The sequence below is a fragment of the Amblyomma americanum genome, chromosome 4 (assembly GCF_052857255.1).
Source record: "Amblyomma americanum isolate KBUSLIRL-KWMA chromosome 4, ASM5285725v1, whole genome shotgun sequence".
Lineage (NCBI taxonomy): Eukaryota > Metazoa > Arthropoda > Arachnida > Ixodida > Ixodidae > Amblyomma > Amblyomma americanum.
The window spans coordinates 182,697,962-182,720,222 of NC_135500.1; the positions used below are offsets into that span (position 1 = coordinate 182,697,962).

At 44.6% G+C, this 22,261-nt stretch overlaps 2 protein-coding genes across 5 annotated transcripts; one reads left to right on the top strand and one right to left on the bottom strand.

The window, feature by feature from the left end:
* The first annotated feature begins 249 nt into the window (after window positions 1-249).
* Window positions 250-12,357, top strand: pix (ATP-binding cassette sub-family E member 1 pix). Of its 2 annotated transcripts, none has more exons than XM_077662557.1 (16): window positions 250-324; window positions 870-1,000; window positions 1,064-1,149; window positions 1,306-1,403; window positions 1,467-1,584; window positions 1,668-1,805; window positions 1,977-2,046; window positions 2,156-2,252; window positions 2,346-2,435; window positions 2,656-2,777; window positions 2,895-3,044; window positions 3,154-3,285; window positions 5,099-5,268; window positions 6,130-6,395; window positions 6,833-6,944; window positions 12,219-12,357. In XM_077662557.1, the coding sequence occupies exons 2-16, from the start codon at window positions 892-894 to the stop codon at window positions 12,264-12,266; spliced, it is 1,806 nt and encodes a 601-aa protein (XP_077518683.1). In that variant the 5' UTR covers window positions 250-324; window positions 870-891; the 3' UTR covers window positions 12,267-12,357. The 2 variants fall into 2 exon arrangements, with proteins under 2 accessions (XP_077518683.1, XP_077518684.1); XM_077662558.1 differs by lacking the exon at window positions 250-324 and adding an exon at window positions 459-670.
* Window positions 12,305-22,254, bottom strand: LOC144128823 (sodium channel and clathrin linker 1-like). Of its 3 annotated transcripts, none has more exons than XM_077662560.1 (16): window positions 22,051-22,254; window positions 21,897-21,969; window positions 21,758-21,813; window positions 21,565-21,673; window positions 21,409-21,480; window positions 21,300-21,350; window positions 21,049-21,210; window positions 20,307-20,398; window positions 19,973-20,059; window positions 16,704-16,893; window positions 15,644-15,715; window positions 14,784-15,007; window positions 14,353-14,545; window positions 14,159-14,295; window positions 13,954-14,092; window positions 12,305-12,441 (listed from the first exon to the last, which is right to left on the bottom strand). In XM_077662560.1, exons 1-16 carry the CDS (start codon window positions 22,086-22,088, stop codon window positions 12,409-12,411), a joined length of 1,728 nt encoding a protein of 575 aa, XP_077518686.1. In that variant the 5' UTR covers window positions 22,089-22,254; the 3' UTR covers window positions 12,305-12,408. The 3 variants fall into 3 exon arrangements, with proteins under 3 accessions (XP_077518686.1, XP_077518685.1, XP_077518687.1); XM_077662559.1 differs by having other exon boundaries at window positions 14,159-14,298; window positions 22,051-22,250; XM_077662561.1 differs by lacking the exons at window positions 21,758-21,813; window positions 21,897-21,969; window positions 22,051-22,254 and having other exon boundaries at window positions 14,159-14,298; window positions 21,409-21,494; window positions 21,565-21,674.
* Between the last annotated feature and the right edge of the window lie 7 nt (window positions 22,255-22,261).

A 22,261-nucleotide genomic window follows, 5' to 3' on the forward strand; every position in this document is an offset into this window, starting at 1 on the left:
GCATTTGGTGTCGGTCTTGCCGACTGCACGAAAGCGACCGATTTTGCGTTCGGCGTTGGTCTTGCGAACTGTACAGAAGCAGCGCGCCAACGAAGAAATCGTAGTAAAAAAAAAAAAGGCTAAGTTCAAATGCCTCCGAAACCGGCAGCTGTACCAGAATTAGGTATGTACTGCAGCGGAGGCAGCGGAGGCCAAAAGAAAACGCGCACATCATCGCGGCTAGGTGGCAGTACTAGCCACACCAGTGACGTTTGTGCCTGAGAGGAGTACATCTAGGCGTCCTTTTTACGCCATCTTGTTCACGTGGATCCTCGCTGCGATCAGGTAACTGTCAAATTACATTGTTTTAAGATGTGAATGTGTTAAAAAGAACATGTTATATTTTAGCAGAGATAGTTATGTTCTGTAATAAATTCGACAGATTGTAGTGTATAACTTCTTTCAACCTTTGGACCGCAAGCAGCACTTGACCATGCTTCTGCGCCCGCAAGTTTTCATAGCCGGCATTCCCGCAAAGTGAACACGCGCAAAAAGAAACGTACTATATCCCGAATAACGTCGTTTTGGAGCGGAGTGATATTTTACATTTGCTCTCGAAACCGTGTTTGTATCTGCTTTCAGGATTACTCTCATTGCGAATGCCGGTGTGGTTTTGCAGAGTGCAAGGACAGTATGTTGTTCGTATTTCCCGTTACGTAAAAAGTAAAATAGTGTGAATAATTCCTTCGCGGATGCTGTTACAGCCGTCAGACCACCCTTTTATGTCTTCGTTGTCTGACTTGTCGCTAACGGTAGCAGTGAACATATGGTTTGAAGAAAAGAGGTCACGCCTGCGGCAGAAATTCACGAGCTCGTTATCATTTTTTCAGCGAGGACTGACAGGCGGCGAACATGAGTTCACAAGATAAATTAACACGGATCGCAATCGTCAACACAGACAAATGCAAGCCCAAGAGATGTAAACAGGAGTGCAAGAAGTCTTGTCCCGTTGTAAGACTGGGTACGGCGAAGTGTGACGCAGTTCTTCACAGGTTCCTTTCTTAACCGTCCCCACTTGTTCCAGGAAAACTTTGCATAGAAGTAACGCCCAATGACAAGATCGCTGCAATCTCGGAGAACTTGTGCATCGGTTGTGGTATCTGCGTGAAGGTGCGTTACATTTAGCTTACATTCGTGGATTTCATTCTGAAAGCTGGGACATTTTGCCACTAGCAGCGTTCGTATGAATGTCATGCAATTTTCTTGTCGAGCTGCAAGCCGATGAGTTGTTTTGACGCGCTCTCATTGTGGCAATTTTTGTTTCAGAAATGTCCTTTCGAAGCCATTTCGATTATTAACTTGCCTAGCAACCTAGAGAAGGACACAACGCACAGGTACAGCCAGAACTCATTCAAGTTGCACAGGTGAGAATTATAAATAATGTGATTGTGCTGAATGTGATGCTAATGTGAATTCCAATTTAACAGATTGCCTACTCCAAGGCCCGGTGAAGTGTTGGGTTTGGTAGGAACTAATGGAATTGGAAAATCAACGGCACTAAAGATTCTGGCTGGCAAACTGAAACCCAACTTGGGACGTTATTCAGTGAGTAAAAGCAGCTGTATCTCCTCGTTGAGTAATTTTACGAGAACCAGTTTTAACCATGAACTGTTACCCAATGTAAACAGGATCCCCCAGACTGGACAGAGATCCTTCAGAACTTTCGTGGTTCAGAACTTCAGAATTACTTCACCAAGATTTTGGAAGATGATCTCAAGGCAATCATCAAGCCTCAGTATGTTGACCAGATACCCAAAGCTGTCAAGGTAGCTAGTTCCTTCTTTGACCTCCTGGATCCTTAGGCAACAAGAAAAACTTTTTGCCCACTATTACACCTAGTTGTGTCCTTGCAGTTGTGTCTCTTTGCTGTGTTTACCGACTTTAGTTAACTTTAGTTCTTAACTAGAAATTGATGATGTATTTGTACTCTGTCACAGGGCTCTGTGCAACAGCTGATGGACAAAAAAGATGAGATGAAGAATCAAGATGAAGTTTGCAGAGTACTTGGTTGGTATATGGCTTTATTTCTTCGTAGTGGCTGCACTCAGCGCGAGACCACGACTGATGTTGTCCAAACTAAGTAGGTCACTTTATGTCAGCTGTATGTTCTACACAGACCTCAACAATGTGAGGGACAGAAACGTGGATGCACTGTCTGGAGGGGAACTTCAGCGCTTTGCCTGTGCCATGGTGTGCATACAGAAGGCTGACATGTGAGCATGTTTTCTAGCATATGGCAGCCTCACTTTTATAAAATTTGGTGTTAGCAACAGCTTTATTCATCGATACTTCTCTACATCTTTCAGCTTCATGTTTGACGAGCCCTCAAGTTACTTGGATGTGAAGCAAAGGCTCAAGGCTGCTCAAGCAATCCGCTCCCTGATCCATCCTGAAAAGTATGTTTGAGGGATATGAATCTCGGCTATTCATCTTTCTTCCTCAATGCGTTTGCATTATGTGCATTATTTTTGGGCTGAGGGGCTGGCCCTACAGCATGGTCTTGCTGTGTTCAAGAAGGGTGCTATATGTAGTGTATGAATGGAAGCAGCAGTTCAGTTTCAGAATGTTTTCTTGTTGCATAAGACTGCAAGAAAAAGGCCCGTGTTCATTTTCCAGGTACATCATTGTTGTGGAGCATGACCTGTCGGTGCTTGACTATCTGTCTGACTTCATTTGCTGTCTTTATGGAGTGCCTGGCTGCTACGGTGTGGTCACCATGCCCTTTTCAGTGAGAGAAGGTAGAGTACAAAAAATTGCTGCCTTCATGCATGTGTGCAGGCTCTGCTGCATGATATTCGGCAAATAATTTCGCATCGCTCTTCACCTTCACTCTTTCCTTGCTCTGCTCTGCTCAGGCATCAACATCTTCCTGGATGGTTTTGTGCCAACTGAGAATCTGAGGTTTAGGGACACCTCGCTGGTGTTCAAAGTAGCTGAGACAGCCACTGAGGAGGAAATTAAGCGGATGTGTCGCTATGAGTATCCCAATATGAAGAAGTGCCTAGGTGAGCATCCATTTTTGTGGTCTTTCTTTGTTAGCTGTGTCCTTGCCTTTTTTTATTTTTCAGCAATAATAGTGACTAAACCCAAACGTTTTCATGCCTTGCTTTGAAGGTGACTTCGAGATGAGTGTAGATGCTGGGACATTCACCGATTCTGAAATCGTTGTAATGCTGGGTGAGAATGGCACGGGAAAGACAACTTTTATTCGTATGATGGCTGGCCGACTGAAACCCGATGAAGGAGGTGAGCACACTTATTTTTTCTGAAGGTGTTGCCCAAATGGTATAGGTAGCAGCGTAATTTGTGCATTGTATGTGAATATCATTGAGAGGCAAGTTTAATGTGACTTTCAGCGAAGGAAAGAGTCATTTCAGGTAGGTAGCAGTGATGGTTGTTGAATAAATATGCACTCGAAATATTTAACAGCACTGGCGATTTTTCAGTTGGAATCGTTTTTTCTGAACTAAAGGCTTTTTTGGTAAATATGTGTTTTTTAATTTTTATGACAAATGGTTATAACAAGCATGAAGCACATATAGCAGCTGGCCAACAAAATGCGGGAGTATTGGTTATGCTTAGATTGCCTGTTTTGAACTTGTAAACTGGTTTTTAAAGGCAAATTAATATGTTTAGCAACAAAATGGTATCCTCATTTCAGCCCACGGGCGCTGTGTGCTGTCCAATGTCAGTGCACGAGAACCCCAGGTCGTCTAAACTTACCCGGAGCCTCTCCACTGTGGCGTCTCTCATAGCTCGTGTTGCTTTGGGACTTAAAAAAAATATTGGTTGTTGAGGAAAGGAAAATCCACAATTTACAATTTTTTTCGCTGTTTATTGTAACTGCCAAAGCTTCATGGCTATAAGGCTAATAAAGCATGTTGACCGTGTGAAATGGGGGTTCACCTCAAAGCACGCGTGTTCTGCAGCAAGTATCACTAAAAGTGACAATCTGTAAATGACACTAGTGCGAAGTGACATTCGCTTTACCTTGCCTGTATGACAGGGATATACAGTCGATCCCTGATATATCTAACTCAAAGGGGATCGCAAAATAGCTTAATATATCAATGCCCAAATTTAAAATGTGACTGTAGGGTATGCTTATACGCAACCTAGAAGCATAAATATGGTGTGTACATGCTAGTGGCATGCCGCCTGCATGTGTACTGGCAGCACAGAGCTAGCTGGGTGCCGCTGTGCCTAGCTGACTTTGCATTGAAACCACAGCAGACAATGCTTTGTAACCTATCATGGGAGGTCTAGTCATGTTACCAGTACTCTGAAAACACAATAATCTCATTAAAATTAAAATAAGATAAGTTGATTTCCGCCACGCCAACAAGCCACGCGAGAGCTGCCTTTGGGCAGTTAGGTTGACTTCACCGTGTAACAGTGGTGTCGCACTGAAAATAGGTACACCAGCCTGAAGGCTGTTCACAACCACACCTCAAGTTACCCCCGTCAAGCTGTATTACGTCTTCACATGGCTAGAACTACCAGCAGGTGCCGAAGGCTGCGCTGGCGTCACAACTTTTGCGGGGGCGCTGCTAGGAGAAGTGCCACTTGATATACCTAACGTTCTGCCGAATGGTAGTTTGATAAATAAAAACAGTGGTGCTATACTACTACTTCTGTGTGGGATTTTCAAAGGGATGTTTCTCTGATCGATATATACAATTACTTGATGTATTCGGGATAGACTGTAATGCCCTTATCACAAGGGCAAATGAGTGACACTCACCTTTAGTGACTCTGTAGAATGCATGCACTGGACTCTTAGTGAGTTGGCAACAAGGTCCACTCGGCTCTTTCGGTTGTGAATGAACGGAAGGAGCGACTTCATCTTGTGAAGATGGTGGATGAGGAGGCTTGGTGCTTTTGAAGTCTTATGCGAAGAAGGTTTATTCCAGATGACACTTTTCTTTCTTTTGTTGCACCATGCCACCAAAGTATAACGCCCGTACAGTATACCTCTTCCGGTTGCTGCTTCGAGAGCCACAAGTGATGTCACGCATGTCTTTGTAGCGTGCGCAGCTGAAATTGCATTTTTGTGTAGGTGATGTGCCATCTTTGAACATCAGCTACAAGCCGCAGAAAATTTCGCCAAAATCTCAGGGAACTGTGCGACTGCTGCTTCATGAAAAAATAAGGGATGCCTATGTTCACCCGCAGTTCATTGCGGATGTCATGAAACCCCTGCAGATCGACGCTATTATTGATCAGGAAGTAAGTACTGCAGCGTCATCTTTTTCAGGACTCGTGTGTGATTTCGCATCATTTCATACAGCATGTTAATTTATGACAGGTGCACTGGCAATGTTGCAGTTTTACAAACTTGTGCGGCCTTATAGTACAATAAGCTTAGTTTGTATTATCAGCCAGCTACTCAGTTTGCTTTTTTCCTTTCAAGCTTATGTTTCTAGTATGAGGAGTCTGCACTGCGACTGTTAGCCAGCACCATTAAAGGCTTGTGGAAATAGCCACTTGGGCTTTGATTGGAATGAGATGGTGAGCGAGAGCTGCATGCTTGGCTCAAGCTTGGTATGTCCGGCACTGCACAGTCACACAAAATGCACACTGCATGCGTTTTAGCACAACCCATACACTAACACCTCGAGATACTCAATGGCAGGTGGCATCACATGACATGCATTTGTATACTACTAAAAATTGCCTTTTCTATTTCTTTGGATGTGTGGGAGTGTGCTGCTATTGTGTGTGCTGAGCGTGTATTTCCTGTTATGCTTTTTGTTTTAATGTTTTCTACCCCTTTTCTTTCTCCTTCTGCCTTTCCTTTAATCCTCTCCCTTATCTGACAAGCTTGTCAGTGGTTCTAAATAAATGAATTAGCAGAAGTGCCTGCTTTTCAAGAAGAGCATTCTCTCTTGTCTTCCTTTAAAGCACTGGTGTAATGTCAGACTTTAGCTGCCAGCAAGCTGGCATTTGCTGTAAAGCACTATTCGTTAAGAAGCCGACTTGCATTGGAAAAGCAAGTTCTTAGGCTTCCTTCATGTGCACATGTTCCTTAACATGTGTCCTGCAGAGTGGAGGGCTTATCCCTGCATGTCACTCCACTGCCCACCACAGGTGCAGAACCTGTCCGGAGGAGAGCTTCAGCGTGTGGCCCTGGCGTTGTGCCTTGGCAAACCAGCCGACGTGTACCTGATAGACGAGCCATCAGCCTACCTGGACTCTGAGCAGCGTTTGGTGGCAGCCAAAGTCATCAAGCGCTTCATCCTGCATGCCAAGAAGACTGGCTTTGTGGTTGAGCACGACTTCATCATGGCCACCTACCTGGCGGACCGGGTCATTGTCTTTGAGGGACAGCCCTCCGTCAAGACCCTGGCCAATGCGTGAGTACAGTGATGTGCTGTGCTCGTGCAGGTTGCGCCAAGCATTGCATCTGTATTTCATATTGCTCCTTTTTTCACTGTTCTAGTATCCATAGATGGGCGAGCAAGGGAGAATTATGGGCAGCTTTAAAAATATATCATTGCTGACAAAATGAATCATGCTCATGATGGTATACTTTTTTGGCAGTCACTCAGTCGCTATTGGAATTCCACATTTTCTCTTGAGGGTGGAATCTTTTCAGCTGAGTGACGCCACTTTTGTCAGTGTAAATATAAAGCTAGTGCAAGTGAAAGGGTCATTTGTGAGTTTCTCAAGGCTGAACGTTCAGAATTTTGTGGCTTTTTCATTTGCCCTGTCAGCTTGACTGTGGTCAGTGCATCAGTGAAACAAACTCATTTCTACGCTATGTATGAACCGATGCCTGTGTGCTTTGTAGGCCACAGACACTACTGGCAGGCATGAACAAGTTCTTGGAACTGCTGAACATCACGTTCCGGAGGGACCCCAACAACTTCAGGCCAAGGATAAACAAGCTCAACTCTGTCAAGGTGATCCCTTAAGCATTGTAATATTAGACAGTTTTAGCTGTGCGTACGCAAAGAGTTAGCGTACGTGAGGAGTTTGTGGGGACGGTAGTGCGCATGCGCAGAACGCAAGCGCAAGCCTTGCGTCTTGCGTACGGTAGCCTTGCGTACGCTAGCCAGCGGAGTTTGCGTTGCGGCGCTTGCGTGGCTTGCGTACGCTAACTTTGACAAGATGGCGGCGCCCAGCTCGCCCGCTTCGGAATAAATACATGTCGCCGCTGGATTCTCCGACGCAATAGCTCGCTAATATGGTAGCGGTTCGCTTTTATTTCGCCTAATCTTGCCCACACGTAGCGGTATAAGCGATAACTAGCCCCTATTTTTCAGATAATTTGGCGATCTTCAAGCCCCTAGGCCTAACTATATTCAGTGTGTTTTCCTCGTAGCAACGACACCTGGCGAAGCAGTTTTCTAACTTTTAGCCAGATCTTGCATTTTCTTCGGTTTGCATAGTTTTTCTTCTTGGAACAGAAAAGGCTCCCAATGCACTCACAGTAGTTATCAGTAATCACGGATGAAATTTTCTTCAACCGAGCGTTGATGTGGTTTGACTTCTTGTCACTTGATGGCGCCACGTGCGCCTGAGGGACGCTACGGCACGGTCAGCTAAAACTATACTTCGGAGCGGACAGCGTAACGCACGCAGCGCCGTAGCTCTTTGCGTACGCAAGCACTTGCGTACGCACAGCTAAAACTGTCTATTCTTGTGCGGATTAAGCAGCGCTCGCATGGGAGCCTTTTGCTCCTGTAGACTTGAATCTTGACCTGCTGTTGAAGCTTTTAATGTCTAACAAGAACAATCAGTAGACCTCATGTCCAAAAATATTGCCTTTTATGATGTTTGTCTGTTGACCATGTAGAAATGTTCAATAATAAGAGCATTTCAGAGATGAAATTTCAACTCAAATTGAATACATCTAAAGCCTTGTTGATACTTTCCCGGTTCATACATCCAAAATAACAGACATTAAAAAGGTCCCATAGTGTGGCACTATTTTTCATTTGGTTAATACATTTAGCGACCAACCGCATATGTGCAAACATACAAGTGATCCAAATGTGGGGGCATGCGACATGAAAGCTGGAATTTAGTGGCAGTCAACCACCATGTTGGCTTCTGTGCAGTGACCAGCTGTTTAAAAAAAAAGTGCACTTACATACAAGCGCACCAGGCCTGAGGAACGCAGCACAAAAGGAAAAACGCTGTGGCAGTCAGCTGCCTTGGTGGCTTCCCTGAATTACATAGGAGCTAGGTGGGGAAGCATCCGAAAACGATGGAACAAGTTAGGCGACTTTTGCCATTGCCATCGACAGACTGGATGTGTTGTGAAATTCCTTACACGCTGTAGACACCACGGATGCAGACTGAATTCTGCGAGCACTAGAAACTGAGCTTTCAGACCTTGTAGCAACAACTGTTAATTGACATTTTTATGAAATGAAATTTTCAATGAATGCCAATAAGCCTCGTCCAAACCAACAGTTATATTTTCAAATTTAGGTGGTTTGGTTCCTAAGCTTTTGTGAATAATACGTTTCTCTTCGCATCTTTTTTTTTTTTTTTTTGAAGTGCATCAACGAGGTTTTGCTGTAGTGGTAAAGAAAACAGTGTGCAGAGTGCTTGGTTAACAAGGGATTAATGCACTCCAAATAATGACTAAGTTCCTCTTTTCTGCGATAGCATGTGTTCGATAAATCGCTACAATTACCGTATTTACGCGCATTATTTGCGCACCCTTAACTTATCCACCCGGGTTTACAAAAAAAAAAAAATTTTTACCCGCATATTTTACGCACCATGCTGCGCTAGACCGTCATGCACGCGGGCTCTACCCTATGGCTCTACCCAGTAGCATTCGGCTATTCCGCGTGTTTGTTCGGAAGGCTTTTTAAATCTTTAGGGCACTGTGCATTCATGGTGGTGTCAGGGGCCGCTGTTACAATCGCGGCGGTACCGGTGGCATCGCCACTCGGAACGGCCAGCAGCGCTTCCGGGGAGGATCGGCAGCTGATAGAACAGCCAACACCGCTGTTTGTTTGGCTGATGCATGTGACTCGACTGCCGGCTACGCTTTTCTTGGTGGCTCTGGCGGCTTGTGTTTGGTTGTTCGGTCGTGTCTTGCGATGGGATATCACAACTATACGGCAAGTTTCAAACTGCTTGTCAGCGCCTTATCACGGCGTGGAGCGGCGAAGCCAGTGAGAATAACCGCGTGCGCACGTGGCTATTCTCGCTGGCTTCTCAGCTGCGCGCCGTGATAAGGCGCCGACAAGCAGTTTGGTCGACGCTCGCGCGGTACTGTTAAAGAATTGTCTGGTGTGATAATTGATTTATTGATTCGCGGTTGCTTTCCCGGACGAAGTTGCGAAAGCAAACTTAGGAAATCCGGAACTACCGAACAATTCGCCGCAAGCGATGACGCTCTTTTAGTGTCTTATTCAGCTTCGTGCATGCACGAGGGGGGGTGGGGGGGGGTCCGGTGCTGACGCAGCAACATACACTATACCTATATTGCGCGTTATGACCTTTGTGGTGTGTTTAAGTCGTGCTCGCGAAATCCCCATGTAATTTGCGTACCCCCTTCTTGGAGCCCTAATTTCTGAATAAAAAGTGCACAAATTATGCGCGTAAATACGGTAGTAATGCACGGGTGGTTTTGTTAGCACCATGCACTTCTTGAACTTCTTTTGTTGAAAAAAAAAAAATTTGACAGGACGATCATGAAATCTGGTGTGAGAAAGTTGCAACAGCAGTTGAATTTACCCTCAGTGACTACTTTGATGCTTTTATTCTGAGCCAAGGCTTCACACATGAGGAGGAATTTTCTGGAGGGTGAATATGGCTCAACGGTGGTGGTGGGTGGATGGGCATGTGACCGGTGCTTCTGGGGGGCAAAGGCTTCACGAAGACAGCATTTACATTTTCGCCTGCTGCTACTGGTTTTACTGTCAGAGTAAAAAAAAATGGGATTCAGCATAGTTTTCCCTCTGGAAAATTTCGCATTTTGCGGTGGCCCCCTCCCCTCTTGCATCCACCCCCTCATGGTGATCAACTTTGGTGATTAGTAGCAACACATCCCGGCCATATTTGGTAGGGTTAGGCAATGCTAGTGCTATCTGAGCAGAGGTTTGGTATCTTCACTTCTCTAAATGTAATGATTTTTGGTGGTTGCTTATATGAGGACATGTAAAGACCATGAGACGTTGAGTCTTTGGGCTAATTAGACACTGATACATTTAATACAAGATAGAACATAGAATTTTTAGTGCCTGATACTACTAAGTAAACAGACAACCACTGGTGCTGTTGTATCTTGGCACCACATGTACCGTCAGGTCACAAAGGTGGCATATAACGTATTTACATTGTAAGTCGACCCCCCGCCCAAATCACATTTTCGAAAAATAAAAAAAACTTCCTAAGTTGTTTAAGCTTGGCATTGAATAGTTGAACGTGATAGCATTATCCAGCGGCCGCCGTTTATCGCCAGCCGCGGGGACATTCCAAAACGAAAATGTATTAGTACTGGACTACTCGTCCACTTTTGCGCCATCATCCTCACTAGCGCTGATCGTGATCGCTGCTGCGGTCCCACAGCACGTCATTCTAACATCGTCGTCCAGCGAAATCCCGCACTACGCAAACAGCCGTATCACGACATCGCGTGGAACAGCTGAAAATTTTCCTCGCTGCAGCTGCTGCCACACCTGTATCACCCGTTGCGAACGTTGAACTTGCAACCCGGCGCGCAGCTGTTCGTTTGTTTGGCATGAAAATGGCAGCCATCTTGAAACGCGGCCAGTAGTCAAATGCGTCAGAGCTAAAGAGAAACTACGCGTGAATGGCGTCGGCTCTTCCGTCGGCTACAGACACTCGGCACCGCTGCCGTTCCGAGTGGGGATGCCGCCTCGATTGGAACAGCGGCCCTTCCATCAACTATCAACGCTCCCTAGAGCGCCAAGCGCGCATTTGAAAGTAAAAAGAAAACTTGTTGGACGGTTGAGCTTCCCGTAGAATGCGATTGCGTTATCGAGCCACCGCCGCTTATCAGCAACCGCGGTCAGCAGCCACGTTTGGGGTGCCAGTTTGCTGCTTATCGATAGCCGCCACTTGTGCGCGCGGGGAAGGTATGCCAGTTCTGCGCGTTGACATAACAGCTGCTCAAAGCCAACACCAAGAGCAATACTGCAACGGAGCCGCGCAGCAAAAATGCAGCCACGCTGCAGCATACCCGATATCTCATTTGTCTCACCTTTACTTATAGTGCGGAACAGCGGCCCTTCCATCGACTATCAATGCTCCCTTGAGCGCTGAGCACGCATTTGAAAGCAAAAAGAAGACATGTTGTATGCTTGCGCTTTTCTTAGAACGCAATGGCGTTATCGGGCCGCTGCCGCTGCTTATCAGCAACCACAGTCAGCAGCCACGTGTAGGGTGCCAGTTTGCTGTTTATCGATAGCCGCCATCAGCCGCCGTCTGCGCGCGCAGGTAGGGGATGCCAGTTCTGAGTTCTGCGCATTGACATAGCAGCTGCTCTCAAGGCCAGCACCAAGAGCGATGCGACGAAGCCAGGCAGCAACAATGCAACCATGCTGCAGCATGCCTGATGTCTCGTTTGTCTCGCCTTTTCTTATAGTGCGATCTTTTCATTTCGATTGTGTCTACCCCCCCCCCCCCCCCCCCCCCCCCCCCTTCACTTCACATTTTCAATTAAAAAAATAGGTTGACTTACAATCGTGTAAATACGGTAACACTTGTGGTTCACTGCTGGTCTCACGCCTTTTGGCATTTTCACTACGTTTCGGTGCAAATGAGTGAAATAACATGCTGCCAGAAAACAGCGCAGCAATCAAGCCTAACCAAAGCGCTAGTGTTATACACCAGTTTTGCTCCCAATAGTACATAGCACCTTTTCCAGACAACAGAGCACTAGGCTGGACATGATTGTTCTGTGCTTGAGTAATATTCCTTTCCACATAGCATAGGCTGGAACGTAAAGCAAAGCATTCTCCTGAATCATCACATTAGCTATGTGCACTTGGTGTGAATGACAAGTGTCCAATTGAAATGTTATTGAGTTATCGTACAGCTACTATAACCTTCTTCATGATTACTGTGCAGTGTAGTGCTTTAAGGCTGAAAAAAAAAAAAAAAGGTGCTCGAACCAAGGGTGTGGTCCTCACTTACAGGACCTCAATATACATGTTCTAATGCTGTTTATTTCTTCATCTTTATAGGATACGGAACAAAAGAAAAGTGGGAACTTCTTTTTCCTTGAAGACTGAAGGAGATGCCGCTGTCTGCCTGCTGTGAACTGGTTCATTGCCCAACAGAATGATTGAATAAATCAGTGCTGATGATGGTTTTCCAAAATAATGAAGCTGCCTTGAGCACTTGTCCTTGCTAGAAGCAGCACCACATTGCCTGCTATGCTGATAACGCAGGGTGTTCTTGTGCTGCCTGCAGAAAATGACACCATATCAAGGTTATAAAACTGTAGAGGAAACATTTTAGACCATTTTCATGTTTAGAGGAACAGAAAGAAAATACACAAGAATTCGCTTTCCCCAGCCCATGACCAGCTTATCTCTTAAAGTGGGTCATGCTTCAGGCATGATCGAGAGACACATGGCAAATGCAACCAGCTGTCGGGAAAGATTAGTGAATGTTGACTACACACTCATTCTGGCACCTACTTGACTACTTTGCCCTGCAGCACATATCGAATGCAATGAAAGTTTTGCTCTGCATTCTTATTTTTCTGGCAGTTTCTATCTATGTTTATGAGTTTCTCATTTTACTCTGTGTGCTAATAGGTACTTGACTTTCACACATTTAGAAAAGAGGCATTTCAGTCTTGAAGAGCTCTTATTTCTATGTTGCACTGTTTAGATAATTGCTTTATTTCTAGGCACTGTACTCCTGCTACTAACATGAGCAAGTTGCTCCAAGTTGGCTTTTTCCCCACTACAAATTCAAAAATGCACATGGCCATTCTCACCTGGTAGATTTTTTTCAGAGTTATAGTAAATGTTCAAGGTATGCTTTGTAAATGGAAGATTAATAATTTAGTGTCTTTTCATGTTGTGTGCAATTCAGATTATTTTGAAGATTGATCATAGCACATATATCAAACTTGCTAGCTGACATACCCTTTTCTATCTGAATTGTATAGTACATTTTACTACCAGACCCTGCTGCAAAAGGACATGAGAATGCTGCCATTACATCGTTGTCACAGCAAAGAGGATAAGAACTCTTGCTGCTCTGGTGATGGATCATTTGGACAACGGCAGAAATTTGGCAAAATGCACTTTAGATTATGTAGAACGTACACATACAAAGCAAGGAAGGCCCCTGCAGAGCGCGGCTTCAACTAAGCTCATTTCAGGCTGCCGGATTTGCTAGTGAGCCGCAATAATCGGGCTTCTGTCAGGCCAGGCTACACAGTCCAGAAGCAATGTAATGCCCTGTATATTTTGCAAAGGCTTTTGTTTATACAGTAGAATCTCGATGAAATATACAATCACTGTTGACATGAATTTGTGAAGTTCCCTGGCCAGAGTGCATTGTGTATAATGTGCAGAACTTTGGGCGCCACTATAGATGGTGCAAACATGCAAGCTGCAACCACTCCCTTGAGCACGAGCACTGCCTGCACATTGCCAACACTGCAATTGCCAGTCGTGCGGTATGCACCGAGAGTAGTGGGCAGTGGCCCGTACATCACCGACGTCGTGCTATCACCATTCGTGCAGTACGTACCGCGAGCTGTAAGCAGCGGCGTGCGCCTGTTAAGAAAGCCCGTCAGTTATAAACACATCTGCGTAAATGCATTTCCCGTGCTTCTGCATATAGATTTTGTTCGTTTTTGATGATAATTACAAATATTTTTTGCGATCCCGAGAGATTCGCATCATCGAGATTCTACTGTATTCCCACCCCTACATACTGAACTCTGTGTGTACGTACCTTATTTGTTTCTTTTGTAGCACGCACTGCTTTCTTTTGCAAATAAACGTTCGTTTTTTTCAATGTACATATTTTTTTGTGGGCAGCCAGTAGCTCGGTTTCAAATTCGGAAGCTATTTTGGATGCCTCCGTCTTCCACCTGTGTATGGGAGGACAGGTTTAAGTATTGCAACAAGTATTGAGCAAAGACAACTGGAGCACCTACTTTTGTGTCAAGGCTTGTTGTGCTTGTAACAGTGCTTGTGTATTCATAAGTTTCTTCTCAAAAGCATCTTCTACCTGCTGCAACTTTGCATTGTACAGCAGCTTCTCTTGACTTAGTGTCTCTGTTAAAGTGGTCACCTGCTAGGCGAACAGAGCACATTACGCACTTCACCGAGTCTTGGCTCAGTGACTCACCTCAATTTGATGTCTTCTTTTCAAAGCAGTGCACTCTCCTTCGAGCGTGCGCACTTTCTGGCGGAGCTCAGCCATTTGATCTTCGCTTGCAATCTTTAACAACTCCAGCTGGTCGGCACGCTTCTCCACTTCCTGAAGTAACCCGTGAAGTCTTTGGTTCTCCAGCTCTCCCTGCCTTATCTTGAATGCACTTCTGAATGGAAAAATTATTTTGCTTGGTCACAGGAGTAAGAAAAACTAATTCGGACTGAGAAAGGATACCGTGCAGACGAGACATGCATCTTCGATACTGTGCACTTTTTAGCAAGTGGCATAAGAAGTGATCAGCAAAGGCTGAACCTGATGCTTTCCACCTGTGCTAAGTTCAGTGTTAAGGATTCAAAGCAATTGGCCCATTTTGAACATTTTGTGGATAATTTTGACCCACTTACTGCTTTTCTTGTTGCACCAACTCGTCTCGTAGTGATTCAGCAGAAAGTCTGTGCTTCTGACACATCCTCTCAGCCTGCATCAACGTCTGGCTGAGCGCCTGGAAGGCGGGGTCACGATTCACCCGCAGGTCAGCTTGAATCCTCTGGAGCCTGTTCAGTTCGTCTCCTAGCCTGCTGTTTTCCTCGGACAGCTGAGCTGCTAGTGATTGCTGTTGCTGCAGAGCCTGTAGACATTTGACACACTGCCTGTTGACTTTTCCTAATTTGCATCATGTCCGGCGTGGCTGTAGCACCCAAGTGCTCTTTGTCTACTAGTCTTTATTTTTGGTTACTACTGAAGTACTCTCTCGATGCTACATCTGGGAGCATTTATCGAATTTAGCCTGTCCCAGCAGTGCCCAAGCAAAAGCAATTTACTGGCATGAGCTGTTAATGTCCACATTAGGGCATATTGCAATGCATCCCAAAGCAACTTTCACACCTCTTTTGACTTTGTCTCCACACTCCGGCATTACCAATGACCAGTTAGCTCGCACACCCACATCACACTTTCAATAATGGCCGGCCTTCCCGTTCTTTTTCAGTGACAAAGTTTGGAAGGGTTTAGGAACGAAAAGTCATATGGATTACACCATTCTTGATTGAATTCAAACTTTGAGCCCCTGTCTTAAAGTTGCACTGTGTTGCACTTTTAACTGTCATGAATTACCAACTAGCCTTATCAGCCACGCTCACAAAATAAACACTAGGCTCTTTTTTTCCATGTTCAAGGACTTGACAACAGAAACGTCAAGTGCTCATTTCAGATTTTCAGCTGCAATGCTTTTTGATTTTGACAAGTAATATATATGCAACTGTACCTGTTGCAGCTGCCCAATTTTCTTGATGAGCTCCCTTATATGTTGGTTGCCCATTTCACGAAACTTTTCAACCTGCAGGAAGTGCATGCATTTGGCGAGTAAATAAACTGAGCAACGCAAGGTTAAAATGATAGGAGTTGGGTGTTCAAACCATTCTGAAGACTGCAGATGACTGAGTTCCCTTTGCTGCTTGTGTCAGCTGAGAACCGTTGCTTTATTTTTCAAGAAAAAAATGGAGCTGTAAGTTCAACAATATATTTTTAGCAACATGTATTAGGGAATTATTAACGGTCCAAGAGTTTTTAAATGTGTTTTCTGTCAATGGTAAAGCAAAGGCTTATCAAGAAAAGGTAGGAGTATGCATGGAATGTGCTGCTATTACAACTGAAGATTAAAGAGGACAGAAACACCTGTGAAAACTGCCATTTTTGCCTTTGGCGCTTTGTTTTTCCTCATGGGACTGGCAACATGCCTCTGTGTTTAAGTATGGAATACATTGCAGCAGTCAATCTGTTATCAACAAAATACGCTTTAGTCAATCTTTACACATAACATCCTCTATAGAATATGACTGCAGGAAAACATTTCATGGTAAAAAACAAAAGCCCTTTCTAGCACTCATCTTTTAAACCTGTAAATAATATCCATTGCAAACCTTGTATATATCTTCATGCCTGACTACTTCTGTGGTCCAGACAAAATATGCAAAGAAACTGAATGAACTGGACAATTTTCTGGTAGTAGTTGCTTTTTAATGCCATTTAAAAATGTACCTGTGCCACTGCCTGCATCTAAAGCCTAAACTTTTTGTGAACACCACTCCTCAGAGTGGCTGCTTAAGCTCTTTCCAAGCATTCTGCATTGAAATCTGGCATATTCATACTGCTTGCTAAGCATAATGCCTTCAATAATGCCTGTTCATCATCTTTTTCTGTCCATATCTCTTTCCATACTGTTCAAACCAACAAATGCGACGCACTACATGGCTCATCCAGTACAGGCACCATTCAGTTTGCCTGCTGTCAGCTTGCATAGGAGGCTCAAACTGTAAACACTTCACCTCGCTAGCAGTATGATGACCAGCTTCCTCCACCACAGATTCAAGTGCTGTTCGTAACTCCATTATTTCTTTTTGAAGCAGTTCACACTTTAGCTGCGCTTCTTGCTTTTCAAGAAGTGCCTGTTCTGCAACAGTGACACCCTCTTGAGCGTGCTCCAGAGTAGAGCTGAGCTGGTCTTGCAGTGCCTGGCTGTGGAGAAGCAAGGGGAAGATATAAGTCTGTGTAAGCTCATTTGTACTGAGACCGAGCTTATTTTCAAACAAGACTGCATTGGTAGCAAAATCTGTATGGTTAACTTGGGCACAATCAATGCAACCACTGCACCACTGAGCAAGTGTTCACTTTTTATGAAGAATAAGCTGGGTCTTTTTTATGAAGAATAAGCAGTCTGGAGCAATGTATCTAAACTGAAGGGAGAAAACATTAGAATCGATAATGACTACTGCGCAGAATTGTTGCCCAAATGCAAGCATCTTTGGCAAAGTGCAAAACCTGAAAAAAAGGCTGGAAGTAAAGTTTCCTTGTTTTATGACAAGTTGAAGATTGATGGACTGTACTATGAATGGGATGCTGTTCTAAACTCTGGAAGGTTGATAGAATGCAACACCACATCTTTATCTGAAAGTTAATGGCCAGATACGTTCGATGTGCGGTTAGTTTCTCTCAATGCAAGAAGCGTTGTGAACAAACAGATAAACTGGAAGAATGTTTGCTCTCTTTGGATCTGCACGTGTGTGACATAAAAATTATCCAGGAAATTGAGGATGACAAATGTAAGAAATGTGAAGCAAGAGGGATCCTCGACCATATTATTTGAGAGTACACACAATCCCCAGACAGGGCGAATAAAAAGATTGGCAGTGGCTTAGCTCGGCTATGCCAGGATATACGTAGTGAGAGGTACACTTCCCTGGCTGAGCTTGCAGTCACTGTATGTTTAGCAATGAGAGACATTGGGCTCCATCTCGACGGCTATGCACCGTCTATTATGCTTGGCAGTCTTGCATCTCCGTTTGGCAAGCTGTTCGCTCTGTTCGGGCGTCTTCGCTGCTCTCTTAATTCGCTTTCTTACACTCATTCTCTCTTTGTTGAGCAGCCAAGTGCCAGGCGACAACCTCAGGATCGGAAGAGTTAATCTTCTCTTGTCTATACCACCGTTTAGCAGCGGCTGGACTCTCCTTCTCTGCATCCATGTCAAACGTTGTGATACAGCTGCCCATTACATCTCCGCCCTTTATATGCAATGCTGCGCATGCGACGCGTGGTTCAGGAGATAGAGCAATGTGCGCCGCGCTTCGTTCCGACGATGGATACGGTGGAGCGGGCGCAGCCGTAGCGACGGCGAAGCGCTCCCCGCACCTGCTGCTCCTCTCCAGTTGCCATGGTAACGGCGCATGCGCACAACTGGCCTCTCCCAGCCACCGCGAAATGCTCAACTGGTAGCCCAGTGTAGCTCTCGCTACAATAGATAGCAGAGATGCCTGGCAGACCTTGCTGCGTAGCCCGGATACTGAGCGGAACTGAACGGAACTGAAGGAAGGCGAAACCGCTGACCATAGCAACGTTACACCCTCTCCCAGTCAAGTGGTATAACAACAGCGAAGCCAGCTAGTGCGCGCCTCTCTCAGCCTGCCCTGTACTAATCACGTGGTGTCACAGCGGCGGAGCTGGTGAGCTCGCGCAGGTGAGGCGAGGTGAAGAAGACCCATGCCCCTCCGGGTCCGCACGCAGGCGTCCGGGTAGGGGCAGCGCCACAGCTGGAAGACAAGCAACGATACAGTCGCGCAGCTTCTGCTGCCAGGCGGGTAGCGTGGCACTGTATACTAAGGTTGGCGCTTTTCAGTATGGTCTCTCATTCCTCTGCATTATTAAATCTGCCATGCCCCGGGGCATCTCCATGTGTTCAAGTGTAGCGGTATGCCCGCAGAACTCGCAGACATTCCTCATCCTCGCTCGTGTCACTTCCTGGCCAGCTCCTCCAGAGCGGGGACGCGAAGTTTCTAGCCTGGAGTGTTCTCCAGTCATAGGCCTCAGCCAAGCTAAGGAATCTATCCGGAGGAGGATAGATCCTTTTGCTCTTTTTCTGATTGTCTGTGATGCTATTAAAGGTGTTGGTTTCCTCTTTAGTGCTGAATTCGTCTGAGGTGTCTACGGCTCCCCGGGGAAAAGAGGAGCCGGTGAGCCTGTGGGTGGCCTCATTTCCAACCAGACCCGAGTTTGCTGGGGTCCAGATGATTCGAATATTGTCGACTGGGATGAAGTCTTCTAGATATTTAGCCGTCATCTCGTGGATGCGTCCCTTGTTGTAATTTCTAATAGCGGCTTTGCAGTCGCTTGCTACATATTTGGTACCTGGCTGAGTTAGAGCGATCGCTATCGCTACCTCCTCCGCCGCGACTGGTGTTGTCTAGGTGTCTTACAACGGGTTACGTTTCTCTGTGTCTCTGGCGGCTACCGAGACGGAGTCTCCTAGCGTAGCGCGCAGGTGCACCTCTGCTTGGCCAGTCACGTGGCTTGCCTGCACTCCGGGGCCTCAAAGTCATAGCGCATCAAGATTAACCTTGGGTGACATGTAGTAATATTGCTTTCACCCTAAAAAAAAGTAAAGTTCTACAGAGCTATAGAAGGACGAACACACAGATAGGAAATGGACAAATACCAACCAACTGTTGGTCCCGTAAGACAAAATAGCGTGCTGGTTGTGACCTGTTTGCTTTTTGTGCGATGGAACCTCCTCATAGGCTTCACTGCATTTTCAGTTTTTCTTTTTTTGGGGAGGAGGGCAGCACTTTTTGATTCAACCTTGAGATAATTCAGGCATTCTTTCTAGTTCCTTGAGATCCGAATTAATCGGGCACATTATTTTTAGTCACTGCTCGTGTGTCATTTCATGGATTTCATTTTGTTTCATATTTTGCATGACCACATTGCATTTGCGTACCATTATATGCTGTCTGTAATCAAGCAGTATACATTTCTGTGCAAGTCGTCTTTTTTTTTGTATAGTACTGAGTCAGTCTAGCTTTAAAATTAACTGCAGAAACCAAACCCTATTTCAGAAAAAAGATGAGGACAACATCATCTGCCTTTTTCTGATTTTTTTTTCATGCTGAACAGACATTCAATATTTGAAGGTATTTTTTTCTTTACATTCATATTCGATTTATATTCTAAAATTTCATTATTTGCACAACCTAATAAAAGGGTCTGCTATGGCACCCAGTCATTGTTAATGATACCAATCTGTCACAGAAGTACGCATACAAACCTTCGCTTCTGGCAGGCCTTCAACTCTTGGAGCTGGTTAGCATGTTCCTTATTAAATTTATTGAGTTGAGCCTCAACTGCTGCGAGCCTAAAATCAAAACAAAAAGCAGTCAGAATTTTGCTTATGAAAACAGAGGCCACAAAAATATGCTTATGGCATGAAGTTGACTCCCAGTGATTCAACTCGAGGGGAACTTAAAATTTGTTGAAATTATGTGGATTTTGAATGATGCAGACAGAATAAAGTTGTCGCTGTAAATAAAATGAAAGTTCAAATTAAGAGAGTTTGAAGTATTAAGATTTCATGAATTAATGAGTGTCCTGTTAATATGTACCTCGTAATGGCATCTGTCCGCTCTTCTTGTGTCACAATGAGTTTCTCTTGAGTTTGCTGTAGGCACTGCAGAGCCTCATCAAGTTTTTTTTCCTGAAATTAAAAATTGTTTTCTCCAACAATTTGCATTACAAAATATTTCCATAGTAAAACTTATGCAACAATATTTTTATCTTTGCATTTTAAGTTTATAATTATGGAACTATTGTACAATATAGTGCTATCCTAACACATTACTAGGCCATCATGAGGAAGACAGTATACATAAAGAATGAAATTAAACAGATATCCAAAGATAAACAACTCAAAGCATACAGATCAATAATGATCACACAGCATGGCATGCTTTTTGCGAATTTTACTCTTGCTTGCAGTTTGGATTTTAATTAAGAAGCAAGTGCTTCAGCGTTGAAAATGTACTGCCACCGTACATGACATCATCATGCACCCCCACTCTGTGCTATGTGCTGTGGAGAAGCATGAAAGCTATCGAATGCTAGCTCGAAAAGACATCGCATGTTTTACCTCAAAGTTTGATACGTTCAACCCCTTTAAAATTATCAAATTCTAAAACCTCTGCAGTTGCCTTTTAAGGAGGCAACTCACAATCATCTGTTACTTTTACTGGCTGAGTGCATCCGAAAACAAACTACATGTAGTGCGAGAATATTTCACTGAATACGTAAAGGCAGAGGGGCACTGGTAATGACTGTCTTCACTGTAAGCAGCAGCTTTTGAATTACCTTCTCCTGAAGGTTGCTTTGAATGACATATACAGGTTCACTGTAGCGTGCAAGGCGTAGCTCCGCATCATGAAGGCTTTTCTGAGCCTCAAAGAGCTCACTTCTTGTTCTGTCTAGTTCATGGTCAATTTCAGCATGCTTGTTTTCATACTCAACTTTGACCTAGAATATGAAAATAAAGTGGCATTTGAATATAAGGATCGTTTAGAGCATTAGTTGCAAGCACAGTGAACTTTTCTTTACGCACTTGCCTTTTTCACGCTTTGGAGAAACGTTTCTTTATCAACATAGTCCTTTTTCTCCTGGAAGGCAGTTTAACAATTAACTCGGGAAGAATTTTTATAGCATTAACCATATTACCTCCAGCTGATTTTCAAGATGGTCAATCTCCTGCAGTGCTGTCTGGAGCATCTTGGATGTGACATTTTTTTCCTAACAAAAATTTTCTTCGATAAGCATGTCAAAAGAAAACGTAAGCACCCAAGGTTTTCTCAACTGAATCCAGAACTCACTCACTTCTGAAACTGCGTCCAGGTGGGACTGAAGGTCCCTAATGAGTTTACTGTTACACGACGGATCGGATGATAAATTCACCTCCACTTGGCGCCTCAAATCTCGATGGAGGCTATAGAAAGAAAGGACAAAAGAAAATATTAAATCTATCAACAATCCAACAGGTACTGGAAAAAAGAAAAACAAAGAGGCTTACCAGCGGTTACTTGCAACGAGGATGAGAGATGCTTTCTTAAGCGCTACTATTTCTTTCTGAATGCCCAGAACGAAACAAAAAATTGCTGTACTGATTGCTGCATTAATTGCTGCATTTCATACTGGTATGCCACACTTACCTGAAGGTGCTGAACTTCAGTAAGTATGTAGCGCAGTAACGTATCGTATTCTTTTAGGAACGGTTCGTACGTCCTAGAATAAACGAGGGAATAAAAATAAAAATATTTAAGAAGGAAGCCGCTGCGCACTGAAACCGCTACCACGCTCCCGTACCTGAGGGACACATTCCTGTAACGTTGGCGTGTACTCATAATGTATGGCCTATAAGAACTGTTTCTGCTTAGCCGGGATAATACGTGAAATAAATTTTACATACATCAAGTGCTCAGTGATCCGAAGTTATTGGGATTCAAGAGCGCGAAGTAGGCGTGCCTCCACAGTTCAAACAAGCCGCTCCAGCCATTGCCATTTGTAAACAAAGCGG